Below are 18964 nucleotides of genomic sequence, written 5' to 3' on the forward strand. Positions count from 1 at the left end.
GTCATTGCTTCATTTTACAAAATACTTCAAACGCATAAAACAGGGTTCCATTTATTTTTTTTCTCACTTTTTGGAATGGGATGTATTAGTGGCTCCTCCACTGTCACACTGTTGATCTCCAAGCCAGTGTTATCACTGGTCCCTTCCTCTGCCATACTGTCCACCTGCTCCTGCCCGCTCTCCTTGTCCTCAGGAGTAGACATGCCTTCTTCACCATTTTGTTGGCTTTCTGTAGTTTCTTCAAGGTGTGTATCCTCTGTGTCCAGTGAAATGTTCTCACCTTCTTTATTTTCTTCAGTTTAATTAGCACCTTACTCTTCCTCAGGAACTATGCTGCTCTGACCAAGTTCAGCTCGAGTGGACTTTTGAGTTCCCAGGCGGCTAACCAGGCAGCTGCAGGAGTATAGCTCAGGGTAAATGCATGCCCTGACTTCCTTTTTCCATTTTATTCATTTTCAAAGCTGATACACTCTGGAGAAGGCCCAGAAACTTGGTGTGCATTATGTTTTGATGCAGCATTTAATTTTGTTTAATGTTGCAATGTGGGTTTTTTGTTTGTTTAATAATAAAGGGCAATCAGCTTTCATTGGGTATCTCCTGTGTGGTATGGGACTGTGATATTTGTTTCATTTAATTATCATTATTGCTCCTAAAGGTGGTTAACATTCATGGTAATAACAAACAAAAAATAAAAAAATTCCTGGTACTGATGATGAAACAGAGAAGTTAGATAACTTGTCACACAGCTCGTAAAGTGACAGTCTCTGCATTTAAGATTTCCATTTTCTTTTTTTTTAAGATTTATTTATTTATTTATCTTTTTTAAAGATTTATTTATACAAGAGCTGGGGTACAGGCCAGAGATGCAGGGGGTGAGAGGATTCACCAGAGACAGAGTGGGGCACAGAACAGGCAGACTGACTGAAACACACTGCTGAGGGGAGCAGTGGGCGAGACAGGAGAGGTCTGCCTCACCATGTGTGTTGCTCTTGGCCAGCCGGGGATAGAACTGGTGCTGCAGAGGCTGGGGATTGCTTTGTAGTGCAGTGCTTAACAGCTTGCGCCACCAGGGAGGCCCCTAAGCTTTCCACTTTCAACTATACATTACTACCTTTGATTTTAAAGTCATTTGAGAACACTGGCCTACATGGGGAATGCCCTAATAAAACAAATTCACATATTCCTATGTGAATTTCACATGAGTATGGAAATTTTCACAACAATAGAGAATCAAAAGTAGAAATCACTGCTGTAGAAACAATTTCTTTTATTTGGCTATTTTTGTAAAAAGCAATGTTTTTTAAGATATTGTTTAGATTTACTCTAGCTGCTTGAGAAGTTGTGTTCCTCTTTTGCAAATATAGATACAGTCAATGTGTGATCTGAGAAATGGTCATGAGAATGACTTCTGAATACTATTCTTATGTTGACTGACATTTCCTTTTCAGCTTTGCAGTAAGGAATAATTGAGCTAAATGTTATTAATAAACAACCAGTCTAAAACTTTTCAAGAAGTGAGGTAAATAGTGATATCCTTAGTTTGTTAATACAGCCTGAGAATTCTCTACATGCATTTGTTAGGTTTCTACATCTTTAATACATCAACTTCTGTGTTAAGTTAAATTGTAACAAATTTGTGCTGTTCTTAGTATATGCAATGCACTAGACTTCCTGTTTTATTCTTGTACATAAAAAAGTGCAATATAGAGATGTATACAGTCTTTGGTATATTGAGTTTATAAATTGTTTCAAAATTTCATTTTTTTAAAGATTTATTTATTTATGCATACAAGAGCTGGGGTACAGGCCAGAAGTGCAAGGGGCGGGGGTGCAAGGATTTACCAGAGACAGAGTGGGGAACAGAACAGGCAGATCAACTGAAATACACTGCTGAGGCGAGCAATGGATGAGTCAGGAGAGGTCTGCTGCACCATCTGGGTCTCCTCCCTGACCAGCCAGGGATCGAACTTGTGCTTCAGTGACTGCGGATAGCTTCATAGTCAGCGTCTTAACCCCTTGCGCCACCAGGGAGTCCCCAAAATTTTCATTTTTTTTTAAAGCCATAGTATATGTAATTGGTAAATCATAAATCCTTGGTGAATAGTGGTGTCCTTTAAATATTTCACCATGTTATATTTTCTTTTGAGGCATTAATTAATAAATTTTATATTTGGGAAAATATAGGGTTTTCACTTTTTTTAATTTAGCTAAATTTTATTACCAAAGATTTTATGTTAAATATTTCATTTGTTATTAAAATGTATTATTAAATGCACAGTTCAATAGTGGACCATGCTGTAGGATTGTAATCCAAAGATCAACAGCAGCCACAACCTTCCTTTGCCATAAAACTTTCATAATCCAGAGCAGAGGCAAAGTCCCTTAATATTCCTGATTCATTTCCTTATCTGTACAATGGGCAAAAATAATACCCACTGTTGGGGTTCCATAGTGGTTTTTTGGGTTCCTTCTGAGAAAGATTTCAGCGAGTTTCCCATTCAGTGGCACTCAGCGAGTTTATTAAGGCAAAAGATATTTGCATAGACAAAAACAGGTAAAGGCTACATTTTCAAAGGGTAGATTATTAGGAAAAAGAGATGCCTGCATAGATGCAGGTGGGCAGTCATAGGGCAAGACCTGCATTTTGCCAGAACAAGGGGTAGACTTATATAGTGTTCTTTGGGAGGATTCATTTCCTTGGTGTAATTTTATTGCTTTGAGGTCAGGTCAGGTTGGGTTGGATTGGTTTCTGCAAATACTGATAATCCTTTCTGACCCTGCATCTGATTCCTGGAAACTTCCATAGCTGGTTTAATGATCCTACCCCCACCACTAGATTTTGACCTTACGATAACTTCTATCCTCAATTTTCTACTCTAAGATTCCATCACCACTTCTGAGGTGTTGTGATAATTCAGTCCTTCCTTCAGCAAATATTTATCAAGAACCTATCACACATTGGGCATTGTTCGAGATACTGAAGATAAAACAGTGAACAAAGTCCTTGCTGTTAGAGTCCACATTCCTGTGTGGAAAAAGAGCAATGCACAGATACAGATATACTGATGACCAATATCTTGTGAAAAATGCTAAGATGACTAACCCAAGCAAGGGGAACAGAGTGAGGGTGACAGGGTTTGAGTCAGTGTCAGAGAAGGTGCAGACCTCAAGTGGGAAGAGAGTAGGTTTTGTGGCTATGGAGAATTCCGGTCCAGCAGGCATCAGGAATGCAAGTATAAAGACTCCAAGGAGGGGTGTGGGTGAAAGGCACACATGCCACCCCTCCCCAGGGCCATTGCATCAGCAAAGAAGCAATGATGCAGGTGCAGGATGAGAGAGAAGGTGGTTGAGATCAGAGTTAGGACTAGGAACCACGTCAGGTAGGGCCCTGTAGTTCCTTTCGTAAGCTTTTGCTTTTATTTTGAATGAGATTAGGACCTATTAAAGTGTTTTTTGAGCATACTGGGCTTAGATTTTCAAAAGACCTTTGAGCAAAGTAGACAAGTAGGTCAAAGATGGAGACCACTTCAGCTATTAAAATAATGTAATTGAGGGAGATGGCATTTTGGTCCACGTTGTAAATAGTGGACTAGAGAGAAGTGGTTGGCTCCTGGGTTGAATTTAAAGAGCATGCTGACAAGGCTTGGTGAGAGACTTGCAGTAGTTTAAGAGGAAGCAAGGATGATCCCAGGGTTTTAACCTGAGAAAATGCAAGGATGGCATTGCCATTCTTGAGGTAGGGAAGGTTATGGATGAAGTTGGGGATAAGGGTTAAGCACTAGTATTTGAGGGGCCTCCCCTGGTGGCGCAGTGGTTGCGCGCTGGGCTGCGAAGCTGCCCGCAACCTCTGCAATGCTGGTTTGATCCCCGGCCACGGGCAAGGGTCCCACAAGGCACCACAGACCTCTCCTGCCACAGCCGCTGCTCCCCTCAGCAGTGTATTTTATCGGTCTGCCTCTTCTGTTCCCCATTCTGGCTCTGGTGAATTCTCTCACCCTCCCGCGCTTCTCACTGTACCCAGTGCTTGTATAAATAAATAAATAAATCTTTAAAGAAAAAAGAAAATAGAACCAATATTTGAAAGTAGTAAATTTAGATGCTGTAGGATATTGGAGAGGGTGAGTAAACCACTGGGCAGAGGATCTTGAGGTCTAAAGGATTATTGTTTGTAGACTAGAAATACAAATAAAGCTTGGCTAATACCACTCAGAAATTAAGTGTGGATCAATAGTTGAGAACTATATGGCCATTCAGAGAAACTCAATACTCAACATTTCTCTCTTCTCTACAGCCCTTCCTTCCTTGTTTTTCTACTAAAGATGATCTTGTGAGTGACAGGGTCAAAATCTTTTTTATACATTAGTTTCTGGATTCCCATTTTCTAATAAGTGCTATTATAACACTTTAAAGAACTCACCCTTTAAATTCCGAAATCAGGGCCTCCCTGGTGGCACAAAGATTTAAGCACTGCACTATGAAGCAATCCTCAGCCTCTGCAGCATGATTTTGATCCCTGGCCTGCTAGGAAGCAACCCACATGGCGAAGCAGACCTTTCCTGTCTCGCCTGCTGCTCCCCTCAGCAGTGTGTTTCAGTCAGTCTACCTGTTCTGCTTCCTGCTCTGTCTCTGGTGAATCCTCTCACCCCCTGTATCTCTGGCCTGTACCCCAGCTCTTGTATGCATAAAAAAATAAATCTTAAAAAAAAATAAATTCCAAAATCACATTTGGAGCAACCAATGGAGGTAAGCAACAGGAACTACTTGGTAATAAGGGTTATGACACTCTCTTGGCCAATAGGACTCCATAGCTGTGCTACAATTTGAGTGATACCAAAGGCAAAAGATGTTCCAGGGACATGTCTGCTTGGTGGATCCTCATGGTACCTTTCTCTGGAACTGAAGAGAATAAAGAAGTACAGGAAGGAACAGTGGCTTCCTAGGATCTGCTGGTAAGGAAAGAGAGTGAGGACAGAGGAACCAACAGCTGTTGGAGAACCAGACCTTTCTAGGGGAGTTTCTGAGATGGACATCACCCTGACAATGACCTTAGCTGCCTTCCTAGCACAGCTCCGAGCAGAGACACTGCCTATTTTGCCTGGTTTACTGAGAGACCCAGTGACTCTAATGTGGCCACAATTCCTGTGTCTCCTGCATTCACCAGTGCTGGGACGATCTAGAGGATGTCTTACCCTTTCCCTTCTGCCCCCACCACACCTCTGACAGGAACATCAAGAGGAACACACAATTATGTCACATGACTGACATTGATAATCATCTTCCCACGAAAGGGAACAAATGCAGGAAGAGAAACCCCTGTATGAGAAGCATAATCAGGTCTTGGCCATTTCTGAGAGGACCTGGAACACTCTGCTCCCAGAACAGGTCTCCTCCCACCACCAGGATCAGCACTAATGCCCACTGAACCCACTGTAGATAGTCACAGGAAGGAAGTTCAAAAGTTACACTGAGTCCTGAGGAAGCAGGCTGAAGACTTTGAAAAGAGGCATGAAATGCCAATTTAAAAGTCAAGTCACTTGACTTTGAAGGTAGGGAATCAAAAGAATGAATTATATTCTGATATTGAACAAAGTAAGAATTTCCTTAGAAAGAGGAAAATAAACTACAATTACTCGAGTTGAAAAAAAACTGAATGAAAACAAAGTAGAATTCTCAGTACACATACTCACACGGAGAAAGCTTTTATTGAGATAATGGGCACAGTCTGAACTGGATTTATTCACAAACACTGAAAGTATCTACAACAGGTATGAAAACCCAAGCACTCTAACACTGTTTTCATATGAATTCAACAACAAAAATGTATTGCGTTTCTTGAACAGTATTGCAGCCTATGGAAAATGGTGAGATTATTTGTCAATCTGGACACTAGATATTGAAATTGCACACCCCAAACTTTTTTCAGAAGGTGGAAAAACTGTGACATTAGGAAAGACAAAAGCAAACTTCTCTCAGACTCAAGAATTTCAATTTTTTCCTGCTGTCCTGTGTTTTATGGGATTTGATTCTGGCAGGTATTATTGGCAGGTAGAAATAAAAAGCAATGGTGTCTATAATGAATCTTTTCCCAGAAACACTATGACTTCATCATCCCCAAAATAAGGATACTGGTGAATCCAACTCTACTTTGGCACCTGCACTGCACTAGATAGAATAAACACTCAACAAACTGGTATTTTTCTGAACTATGAATTGGGAGAAGTTTCATCTTATCACTTGAATAACAGATCTCATATCCATACTTCCACATTTAGAGGAAAAACTTAGGGTTTGTTTCTGAATTCTGTCCCACAAATAATGAACTCCCTGAAAGATTTTGCAATTTGATATTTTTCTTCCTATAGTTCATGGATGCTTCTTGGAGTATTATATAATATGATCTGAAGATTTTGGCTTTTTTTTTTTTCTGTGTGTATTTTATCTTTGTTTTAAAAACTAATTATATAGTCACAAGAAATAGCAAAGATAGTATGTTTATTTTTTTAACACCTGGAACATAGGCATCTTCTTTCTCTCTATTTTACTCTCTAATATATTTCTGTTAATAAATACGGAAGTAGTCTCGAAAATTCCCTGAGCAGTTAAAACAGTCAGAACGTTGTGGAAATAAATTCTAGCCTTTTACCCAGGCAGAGGAAGAACAGCAGTACTTCAGGAATGGTGAGGTCAGGAGAAGCTTTATTATTCATGCTTGAGGTCCCAGACCTGGGTAGGCCCATAAGACCTGAGCACCCTTTTAAAGGCCAAGGGTTCCTTTTATACAAAACTGTGTCCATATCTGTTACATTGATAACATCATTTTTCAGCAGGCACAACCATTTGTGGCAAAGTCCAGACAAGGGGGTAAGGCAAGAGGGAAAAGATGCAGGCATTTGGGGATGGCCTTGGAGAGACAGACCAGCTGGTTGGCTGCCTGACCTTGTAGATAAGAGTGCTCTGACCCTGGCCATGAATCTTGAAAGGCAAGGAGCTGTAAGTAAGCAAACTTGTTAATTATGCCTGCATTGGAATGTTCATTGCACCTGGGCTGGAAGTTCTGCTGGAAGCTTTATTATATTCATTTGCTCAATAACATATTTTCTCATCAAAACAAACAAAACCTAAACAAGGTTATTACGTGAAACTAACTTCACCTCATTATTTGTTTATGCCATTGAAACTATAAGGAAAACTTGAATTGTTTTCTAACGTTGATGTGAGGTAGCTACTGACAAATTTTTCCATTATTTAAAACACATAATATTATAACCAATTACTGTGAAAAATACATAGTGCAACTTTTTGTCTGTAGAAGCTGCTGTATAGCAATATATTCCTCAGTTTCACTCCATTTTGTTTGCAAATTGTCTTCTGGATGTGTGCACAAATTTCACTAATTACTACTTTGGTGCTTCATTGGTTTGTTTGGCAATTTCTGACTTTGGACACTATCAAGTTTTTTTCACAGGAATTTGCAGAAAACTAATGCAAAGTGCTTTTGTAATTCTAAAATAAAATGCATCAACAAGCAAAAAAAAATTTTAAAAGTGTTATTTGGAGATACCCACAGAAATATAAATGTTGGGTGTTCTATTTAGTAACACGGTGAATGAAATTCTTTTGCAGCTTTGAAATATTACAAAGCTGTAGTAATATAATGAACCACTGTATTTTTAAAGGTACTTATATTTTATCCTAAATTACAAATTCCTAAGTTTTCCTGACACAAATGTTGAAATTAAAAATTACTTTAAATAAGTAAGCAAATCTCTTGATTTTAGATCATAAAAACAAAACACCACATTCAAGAAAGTCAAAGCTATAAAACCCAATTTGTGAAACTACTCTTTTTTCTCTTTTAATGGGATGGATTGAATTAGTACTTAATGTTTCACAAGGGTGAATTTATCTCTGAAATCTATTCTTCCCCCATCAAATAATTTTGATTGCTTTATAAAAATCTAGAATCTACTACAGGTTTTTAAGAAGTATTTAAGCAGCTCAATTTACATATGTTCACCCCCAAAGTAAAAACATCTATGCATTTGTGTTTCTACCCGAAATAAATAAATAAACTACCCGAAAGCATCTTTTTAAAGTAAAAAGAAGAGAACTGTAATTTGTTATGTTTTCCCTTTTGTCCTTATAAACCTTTTATAAGATCGTTTCCGGGGCCTTATCCAAATCGAGTTTCCAGTGTTAGGGGGAAGTCAGGAAGCCTGGGGGGGATGCGCAGGGAACAAGCTTTCAGCTCCGGCTGTAGCTCGTTGGCTGGCCCCTTTCTGCCTTGCGTCCGTCCCTATTGTGGGGCACGGATCTGCGTGCTTTGGCCCACGCCGCTGACCACCTAGGTGATGGCCACCCCCACCATCAACACAGACCCTCGAACCCAAGAGCAGCGAGACTTGGCCAGTTCGCCCTGCCCGGCCAAGAACGCGCGTCTGGGCTTCACTCGCCCTCTTCCAAGATGGCCGCAGGTCGGCGCCAGGGATGCTGGGCGCACCCCCTGGGGAACCAGGGAGGAGGAAGCCCGGGGGGGCGGGGTCAGCCTGAGCCCGGCGCTGATTGGCCGGCGCGGCCGACCGGGCCCCCGGCGCCGGTCTGTAGCTCCAGCCGAGCGCGGAGGCCTGGGGCTGGGATGTGAAGCTGGGGTGAGCTCCGCGGCGGCAGCTCCGAGCCGCGGCGACAGAGGCGAGGGCGGGTGGGCAAGGCCAGCAGGCGCCGTCGGCTGCCGGCCGTGTTGGCCGCGGGATGAGGAAGCGGACCGAGCCCGTCGCTTTGGAGCATGAGCGCTGCGCCGCCTCGGGCTCGTCCTCCTCCGGCTCGGCCGCCGCGGCGCTGGACGCCGACTGCCGCCTGAAGCAGAATCTGCGCCTGGCGGGCAAGGGACCGGCGGAGCCGCGCTGCGCCGCCGACGCGGGCATGAAGCGGGCGCTGGGCAGGTGAGGCGCGGCGCAGGGTTGGGGGGGGCCTTACCTGGCGGGCAGGTGCGGCCCCCGCGCCGTCCCTAAACCCTCTTACTCCCTCCGTGAGTTACTCGCCCGCCGAGCGCCCCACACCTGCCCTCCATCCCCGGCTTGACCTCTTCCGACCTTCTCCAGACGCCTGCCTCGCCCCTGGCCCGCCAGTGCGGCCCGCAGGCAGGGCGAGCCCCTCCCTCCGTGCCCGCCGCGGGGTTCTGCCCGCTCATCCCCGTGGTGTCCTTCTGGACCTCCGCGTCCTCACCGCCTCCTGCCCCTTCCCCCCAACCCGTTCACCCCGCGCTCGGAACCCGACCCCACACCCTTACCCTTTCACAGGGGGGCTACTGGGGAGCCCTTCAGAAGAGCGTCTCTCCGGGGGTTTTGGAGCGGCGAGGAAATCGCCGCCCGGAGCCGTGGAGTAGGGGGTGTGGAGGGGGCGTCCCTGGGGAAGAGGCCTCCGGACGCCCGGTCCTTTAGAGGTGAGATGCCGGAGAGCGGGCGCCGGACCCTGAGAACGTTGAGGTCCCCTCGATCTCCTTCTCTGTATTGGACTCGAAACCGAGCGCCGGTGGTAAGTGGCTTGGCCTGTGCGAAAGCTTACAGATATCTGGTTTCTCACTTCGGAATTCTTCGCGGGTCGCCGCTTGTCAGAAGTGGCATTCTCCGCTCAGAACTGCAGAACCTTTTCGAGAAGGTTAAAAGGTCTGCTGGTCCACGGGAAGGGACGGCTGCATCGCTTCCTCAGATGTTGATGAGAAACCTGACGTTCTCTGCGCAGGTGACTCGTGGTGCTTGAAATCTGTCCACTTGAGTTGTCACCCTGGGAATCTCCGTGAGAAGTCCTTTGATTATTTGCTTTCTGCTTTTGGGTAGAAAATGAATGCGTTTATGTAAAGCTGATTTCAAAATTGAGATAGGAGCATATTTCACAGGGACAAATTTCTCCCCCCATATGCTAGTTCCTTATTTATTTGACTGTTCGCGGAACATATCTTCCTGGCAGTTTTGAAGTTGTGACATTTCATGGTGGTTGAAAAAATTGGTATGTAATGTTTTCAGGTGTTGTGGCAGAGTCATTGATGCTAGCCTTTCAGTGTAAACTATTTATCCAGATAATACCTCCAGATAATTATTAGCTTCATTGCCTAAAAGGCCATGAAATTATAAATGTGGCTATTTAGGTAAATAAAAATTTAAATGACAATATTCAAATAGTCCCATCAAAATTTCAACTTCTTTGCTTAAAAGGTCATGAAATTAAACTGTAGTGGTTCCCAATCCCACCAGAAGGGCAGGGACTGACAATGTTTTTATTTTTGTATAAAGCACAACTGATCACTATCTTTTGTGAAATTAACCTTTTATCCTGTGGTATGGTTTATCTGTATTAAAATTTTTTGATTGGCTTTAATGCAGTTTTATTAAGAGACTTGGCATAATACTTAGGTTGGGAAATTTTTCCTTTGTAAAAATCAGATTGTTATATGCACAATGAGGTTTGGGGAACCAATATTGCCATGCACCTTTCTTGAAAGATGAACTGTATTGGCCTCCCTGGTGGCCTGAGGGGTTGAGATGCAACCTATGAGGCTTCTGCAGCCACTGCAGCACAAGTTTGATCCTTGGCCAGGGAGATACCCACATGGTGCAGCAGACCTCTCCTGTCTCGCCCGCTGCTCCCCTCATCAGTGTATTTCAGTCAGTCTGCCTGTTCTGTTCCCCACTCTGTCTCTGGTGAATCTTCTCACCCCCCATACCCTTGGCCTGTACCCCAGTTCTTGTATGCATGAATGAATAAATCCTTTTTTTTTTTTAAAGGTGAACTGTGTTGAGGGGATCTGATTAATTTTTAGTTTTTAATCAGGAAATAGAGACATCCAAGTGGTGCTCATATCCTTTGGATAAATAAAAGTCTGCTAGGGGAATAAAAAGAAAAGCAGAGGTTGGAAAGGTCAGATTTGTGTGTGTTATCTGCTGGTCTGTTGCCTGGATTGTTCCTCTGAGCATTCTCCTGCTTTGCTCTTTTCTTCAGTCTTGCCCCTGCTCAACTGTCACTTTCTTTCTTTTTAAAGATTTATTTATTTATGCATACAAGAGCTGGGGTGTAGGCCAGAGGTGTGTGTGTGGAGGGGAGGGATGAGAATTCACCAGAGACAGTGTGGGAAGCAGAACAGGCGGATCTACTGAAATACACTGCTGAGGGGAGTAGTGGCTCTGCTGTGTCCTGGGTTAGCTCCCTGGCCAGGGTTCCAGCTCATGGCTGCAGTGGCTGCAGATAGCTTCATAGTGCTGAGACTTAACCCCTTGTGCCACGAGGGAGGTCCCCCTTATACTTTTTATTTCATATGCTTATCCCTTACCTGACCTTGTAATGGTCGGGTTTGACTTGCTTTATGAGTTATCTCCTTCCCCACTAGAATGGAAGTGCTATGAGAGCAAGAACATTGTTTTCACCACCTCTCTATTTCCAGTTCCTGGCACATAGTGAATGGTAGAAAGATATTTGCTCAATGAATGTCTAGGATAAATTCCTAGATGTGGAATTGCTGGGCCAATGGGTGTGTGTTTATAACTTCGAAAGGTAAAGCCAAAGTGTCCTCCAATTTGTACTGATTGATCCTCTAGCAGTTATGCCTTCTTCCCCCTTATTACTACTTGATTGATGAAAAAAAGACCATGTCTGATTTGTAGTCTTAGTTAGCATTTGTAGGTTTAGGATAGGTGGCTTTTTGGGTGTGTTTTCTAAACCTGTTATGTATCTTTGGCATTACTTAAGTTTTTCACAGTCTTTCATGGTTTGGGTCTTCCCAGACATTTCTTTTAACTTTCTTTTGTGCACATTTAAAACATATAAAAGGAGAGAAGACAAGATGATGAACCTCCATGTGTCCATCACTGTGCTGCTTTCTGTTTTCTGATTTTGAATCATCTATTTCCCTTCCCCTCTAAAAGATTTCATTCATAAATATTTCACAATATATCTTGAACAAGTAAGAAATTTTTGAAATACATGTTATATGTAATCCCAATATTTTTACTATTTTTCAAAATTAGCAATGACCTATTTAATACTATTTAATATTTAATCTACATAAACAGTTTCTCCAGTTGTTTCAGAAATGGCTTGTTTTAAAATCTTGTACATTTCTTGTTTATTCCTAGTTACTTTATCTTTTTTGTTGAAAATAGGATACTTCCTTATAGTACATATTCTTTCTTTTGCTGTTTTTTTTTTAAAAAAATACTTATTTAGGCATACAAGAGCTGGGGTACAGGCCAGAGATGTGGGGAGTGAGAGGATTCACCAGAGACAGAGTGGGAAACAGAACAGGCAGATTGACAGAAGTACACTGCCGAGGGGAGCGGCGGACAAGACAGGAGAGGCCTGCTGCACCATGTGGGCAGCTCACTGGCTGCCCATAGCTTGACAGCTCTGTCTTTCACCCCTGTGCCACCAGTGAGGCCCTAAACATGGTGCTTTTTATTAGAATATAGTTCTTTGATCACTATTATAGTTTCTTGGATTTGCTCTTCCTGGGACCAGTATCTAACTTTTTCCTATGTAGCCTTGGTTATTTCCTTATTTTGTTACCTAACATATACGTATATGTATACATATATATGTTTATATATCTAAGATATACATTAAAGTGAATTTTTTAAAAAGAAAAATATTTTTTTCCAAAGAAAATTGTTAATTCTTGGAGACCAGGATGACACTGAGGACTGTGGAGAATGGAGAGAACGTGTTCCATCTGAAGGGGGCAGCAGCTACTACACCCTATCCTGCTGGCAGGAATGTGGCTCCAGGGTGGGAGGATCCTCCACTCTCTGCAGAACAGTAGTGCTCTGTGTGCCATCTCTTTTTAAAATTTGGCAATTAATTTAGATAAAAACAACAATTTTTGAAGGTTTTTTTAAATTTCTAGATTAAAGGGTCACTTGTAACCATCTAACTTGTATGTAGACCCCACGCTTCATGGGAGGAAAGAGTAGGTAACAGTTTTGTTTTGCACAATGACTGGTATGTTCTCAGCAAATAAAGGATTTTGAGGGCCTTTTGTGTTCTTTAAGGTATTTTTTTTCCCCCAAGTCAAGTGCCTTTTTCATTTTCTTCACAGTCTCACTTGAAGGAATGGCTTCATCCAGGGCTGCTAATGACTTCACCATGACCCAGAAAGGGGGGTGGCTGAGGTTAACATCTGTGTTTTTTAACATCAGCCTTCCTGACGGTAACTCTTAAGTTCACCCTATAAGCAATTCTATGTGATATCTCTTCATTCTTTCTTCACGCAGTGACAAGATGAGAGCACGTTCTGAGCTAGCTTTTTCGTCAAAGTCTGCTTTTATTCCACCCCTCTTTCTTGTTACTCTCCCAGAGTACAGTGTGTACTTGGACTGTGACAAGCAAGGGGGTAGCTTTATGGTGCCTAGCCCCTGGCTGGATCCATCTCTTCCTAGTTGTGGTTTATCTTATCAAGGCCACACTGCAGCCCTGGTTGCAGGACCCTGGGATTTGGCACTTCACTGGTGTCTCTGTCTGTGGCAAGACTTCTGTCTCTGCTTGCTCCCCACTTGCTTTTAGTCAGCATGTAGTTACCTTCTCAAGGGACTGTCTTTCTTCTACAGTAAAGTTGGGAAGATACTGCTCAAGTGTGGGAGATGTTTTTAGTTAGATTGAAACTTCCTGAAAACTATCATGGTGGTAGCCATGGAAAGAGCTATAGAAATGAGTCTGTTATCAGTCCTGGAGAACAGGGTACTTTTCCAAACTTGTGACCCTTCTGTCCCTTCCATTAGATAACTTCTCTTTCCAAAATGCAGTCTACAGGAAAAATTTGAGTATAATATGATCTTGAAAACCGACAAATTAAGTCAACACTCAGGGATGTGCCACAGAACTCTGGTGTCTATGGGTTAGCACTTTGCCAGGGAACTTAGAGAGTGGCTAAGTCATTTGTCTCATTCTCAACTGAGGGCCAGCGACCGCATGGCAGTGAGGACAGAGGGGTTGACACAGGGAAGAACATTAGCCAGGAAGCCTTGACTGAAATGTTCAGTTAGCAGAAGCTAAGTTTGGTCCCCATTGTAATATTTGATATTTTAGAGGAAAATTTACATAGTATGTTTTCAGGAATTGTATCTTGAGGCAAGTTATTAAACTTTTTGAGTCTGTTTTTCATCTGTGATGCAGGGATAAAAATATCTTCCGTATTGGGAAAGCTGTTAACATAGGTCAAGAAGAATTTGCTCCTCTTCTTAGCCAGTTGTCGTGCATACACATGTCATCAGGATGAATGAACACAGTTGGTGGTAATAGAAAACTTAGAACTATACTGTTTGATCCTTCAACAGTTTTTTTAGTTGTTCATTTAATAGTAACGGAGTACCTATTATATACAGTAACTCTTCTAAGTGCTGAGGTTGCAGGAATGGATGTGGGTCACATCTTGGGGCCTTTATAATCTGTGGGGGAGGAAATAACAAATGAATTAAGTGCACGCTGCTTTGGGGAAAAATAGGGCAAGTAAGCAACTGCTATGGTGTGTGCACAGTTTGGGTGGCAGGCAGGAGGTCTTTCTCATAGGGGATGTTTGAATGGAAGGCACTGGCTGTTTTTAGAGTAATGGCTTGATGTGATGTGTGTTGTCGTGTCACTCTGACTATTGCATAAGGATAGACTGGAGGGTGGGGCCAGCAGAGGAATCATTAGGAGTTCTGTAGGCAGCAGATAATGGGGGCTAAGACTGTCATAGCTGTGGAAGTGAGAAGTGCTGTGTTGGATTTGGGTTTTTTTTTAATTAATGATGTATCATTATTTACATCCTTGTTTGTTTTTTTTACCTGGATCTGTTTTGAAGTAGGTGTCAACAAAATTTGCTGACAGAATGTATAAGAATGAGGAGAGTCAAAGAGGACTCTCCTGTTTTCCTCTGGGCATCCAGAAGAATGGCACTGTCTTGTGCTGAGGTGGGCGATTATGGGAAGAGTAAGTGCTTTGAGGGCGTGAATTAGGTTAGGGCCATATCAAGGTACCTACTAAATATGCAAGAGGGAACCTCCTTGGTGGTGCAGGGATTAAATTCTCAGCGCTGTCAAGCTATTGCCAGCCACTGCAGCATGCGTTCCATCCCCGGCTAGGGAGCTGACCCACATGGTGCAGCAGACCGCTCCTGTCTCGTCTGCTGCTCCCTTCAGTGATGTATTTCAGTAGATCTGCCTGTTCTGCTCCCCACTCTGTCTCTGGTGAATCCTCTCCCCACCCCCCGCCCCCACACCTATGGTATACACCCTAGTTCTTGATGCATAAATAAGTAAAAATAGATCTTTTTTTTTTTTTTTTTTAACCATGCAAGTGGAGCCGGTAGGAGGAGTTGGACATCAGGCGAGAAAGTACTGACATCTGACCCTTATCCTGCAAATGGTGTTGGGAGTCATGGCAGGGTTGGTGGAAAGTACTGTCAGAGAGGTAGGCCTTGTGTCCTCAGTGGTTAGGCGCTGAGGAGGAGAGATTCTCAAGCCAAGGAGACCTCAAAGGAGTGAGTTGGGAGAAGATTGGGAGGACGGGGTGGAGGCAGCCATGTAAAGCCTGCTGCAGATGACAGTGTGATCTGTCTTTGGGTTTGCTGATTTGAGAATCAGTGGTTCACAAGAGCAGCTGGCTAATTGGAGTGGTTAGGGGAAGAGGCTGATGGAGTGGCTCCAGTATAATGTGGAGAGAAGAAATGCAGATAGCTTTTTAAGGAGTTTTGCTATTAAAGGGAATAAAGTGAGGGGTAGCTGGAGCGGGAGGAGTTTCCCTGTCAGTGCTGTTAGGGTTCCTTGCCGTACTCAAGGCATAGAACATTTGGGGAAAGAAGACTAGTGTGTTATGGGCTGGTGGAGGAGTGTCTGTGGTTTTCTTAGACGCACTGGAACTTAGTTTCCCAAGGCTAAGTGGAGCATCCCAGGCAGGAAGCGGGGCCTGCAGTGCTGGGAACACACAGTGGGTACTTAGATTTATGTAGGGAGTTCTGGAGGTTCTCTTCTAGTTCTGTTTTTTTTTCTGTGAAATAAGAGCAAGGTTATCTGTCAAGGGGGTAGGGCAGTGGAGATGCTGAAGATTTTTCTCGTTCATTCTCCTCCTAGATCCAGTCTTGGGGTTCTATATTTGACCTAATCAGATGTTTCTTACTATATTTGCCAAACTCATTAACAGGAATAGTCACGTTGTATAACAGTGACTCTTCTTTCCTTCTGATGTGTAACATTGCAAATGGATGACCAGAGTGGGCAATCATTTCGTCTGTTCAGGACGCCGCGTGGGTTCTGAGCAGTCCAGAGCCTTCCTGTTCTGTTCTTCTGAGCACCGGGAGGGCTCTGCACACATCCCAGCATGGGCTGGGTTAGAGCTAGGTTTGAGGTGGAGGTGGGAAGAGAACATCATGAACTGAAGTCAAGATAGAATGATTATGTGGGACCAATGTAGAATTCTTCCCTTTTAGGTTTTGCTAATATGTAAATAGCCAAGTTTCTAAATAGAATTTATCTTGAGAAGTTACTTGTGGGCTTTAGTTGCCTTAATGCTATGTGCTGTCTTTGCTAGGTCTAGAGACATGCTGAGAAGGTAAAAAGAGTGGGTAGATTGGTACCAATTTGAGTAATTTCAGAAGGTTCAGACTCTTCATTTTGCAAAGATGAAGGCAAGGAAGTGGTGTCAGTGAAGGAATATAAGCAAATGTCAGGAATGCTAGAATTTAGGGTTTGTTATTGAAAATTGAAAGAAATTGCCCTCAATTTTAGGGTAAAGAAAAGAAAGTTCAAATTTTTCATTCTTTTCAGACTTGTGGGATCTCCAGGCAAGGTTTAGATGTATTGACTGAACAGTTTATAATGGGAAGGAAAGAGTGTTCCAAGTTGAAGGCGGTCATTTTGGTGCAATCATTCAGTTCCCTAAAAAAAGATATGGGATTTTTACCTTCCAAGTATTTTTTTTTTTCTTCATAATAATGTATACAGCAGATACTCCTTTCCCTTTCGTCCTTGACCTGTGCATTCTGGATCCTGGAATATTATGTTCCTACTTGAAGGTAGCCATGTTAGGGTCAAGTACCCATAGCTTGTAATCATCGAACAGTTAGTGAGCTCCTGTCGCTGGTCACATGCTGTGCTAGGTGCTGGGGATGCAAAGATGGAAAAAGATAATACCTATCTCTAGGAAGTCCATGATCTTTTTGGTTTTTATGCATGGCAGCTGTCAACTCTTAAATTTAGCTGTTTTAATGATGACTATAGTAGAGACAAAATGCAAGGATGACTGGAGATGGTGAGTCTGGATTCACATTCATCCTTTGTTGCGCTCACATTTTTTGGTGCTGATTTGTCTTTAGAGTATTGCATGTTTTAGGGTCTCATTTCTTTGACAAGATGTAACGCACAGTGCATCTCTTGCTTACAGGGCTGCCTGTAGATATAAGAAACTCTGAGTTTGGGGACACAGTACACTATAACAAGGCATGTCATGACAGAACTTACAGGAAGGCAAATAAGAAGACTATCGTTCTAGGACATTTGATATTTGGCTTAGGGTTCCAGAAGAAAGGAACTGTTATACCAATATGGGCTAGCTGGGAGCCTGCCACTATCTCCCCAGGGCCTCAAGAGAAAGTGCAAGGGAGATTCTGCAGGGACTAAAGAAGGCATCTCCTAGTGAGAAGCCGCCATGAGGGTGGCGAATGCCATGGTGAAAGGCAACCCCTGAGGGACCTTCTCTCTCTCCTTCTGTTCTCGTAATTTTTTCTGATTATAAAAGTAATAAAGATTTCTTAATGAAAAATTGAAAGAAATAACAATGCCTTCCTTGCCTCAACATCATTGAGAAAGTGGACCTCCTCTTGATGATTTCTATTAACACTGTGGCAAAGCACATATATGTTTGTCCTTTGATTCATCTAATAGTTGTTGAAGGTCTGCTGTGTGCCAGGGGATGTAGATAAAAAGTTGCACAAGAGTAACCTCCTGGAGCCTATAGTCTCATGAAAGAGAAAGACAGACTAGATAGTAGTAAACACACAGAAAACTTTCAAGGGATATTAAAATTCTTTAAAGAGAAAAACAGCAAGGTAGGTGTTTAAAGACTTGAAAATAGTCAGTGGTCAGTGGTAAAACATTCTTGTGTCCACCAGGATAATAAAGCCTTTTCATTACAGTAGGACATCCAGCTGTTCAACTTTGCCACAACATCCTCATGCTTTTTTGTTTTCTTCTGTGGGAACAAAGAGACATTTATAGATTGCTCTTGTGCATTTTATTAAGTTTTCAAGGTTTTCAATTCTGTGAGTAAAATTACTCTCAACACTGTGTTCAAACAAGACTTTGAAGATTGTTGTTAAGATTTCCATCTAAAAACTAAGAATTTAATCCAACAAATTAGTCTTAGGAATGAATCCTGACTTTATTCCTATGTTCGTTCTGAGAGAATATAATGGAACAGGCACACGGGTGGATGTATTTTATACTATAACATTGTATACCTATATCTTATGGAATATATCTATTCATATAATGTGATAAGACCAGAAACTCTTCCCTAACAATTTTAGTAGTTATAGAAATGGCAGAATTGATGTAAGCCAAATATAAACACATTTAAAAAGCAATACAGAACTTCAGCTTTCACCAAGATGAAGTAAAAGGAACTGAATTTACCCTGAAATGACTGAAAGAACAGAAATAAACAAAGTTCATGAAGCAAACGTTTTCAAAACTCTGAACACGAGGTGATAAAGAGACCTCCAGGAGCTGGTAAACAGGTGAGCCCTACAATGACCGCAGCTTACTGCCTTGAGAGAGTTGCTACCCTACAGAGAGGTGAAACTCACCTGGGTACTGGTGGGCTCCTAAGATGTGAATATGGTGCTGAGGATCTAGGGAGACCAGTGTGCTTACAGATTATAGGGCAAAGGGCCAGAGAGAAAACAGGTACAGAGAGGGACCTGAAGAACTGCAGGTTACCTACCTCAAGT

General features: G+C 42.5%; 1 protein-coding gene across 1 annotated transcript in view; it reads left to right on the forward strand.

Moving 5' to 3' along the window:
* The first annotated feature begins 8615 nt into the window (after positions 1-8615).
* Positions 8616-18964, forward strand: part of ABHD12 (abhydrolase domain containing 12, lysophospholipase) — an 83332-nt gene continuing 72983 nt past the window's right edge. The window contains exon 1 of the mRNA XM_037493637.2: positions 8616-8939. Coding sequence (XP_037349534.1) covers positions 8749-8939 — 191 coding nt within the window. The 5' untranslated portion in view covers positions 8616-8748. The remainder of the gene's footprint in view (positions 8940-18964) is intronic.

This window comes from Talpa occidentalis, unplaced genomic scaffold (assembly GCF_014898055.3).
Source record: "Talpa occidentalis isolate TD23 unplaced genomic scaffold, MPIMG_talOcc4v2.1 talOcc4.10, whole genome shotgun sequence".
NCBI lineage: Eukaryota > Metazoa > Chordata > Mammalia > Eulipotyphla > Talpidae > Talpa > Talpa occidentalis.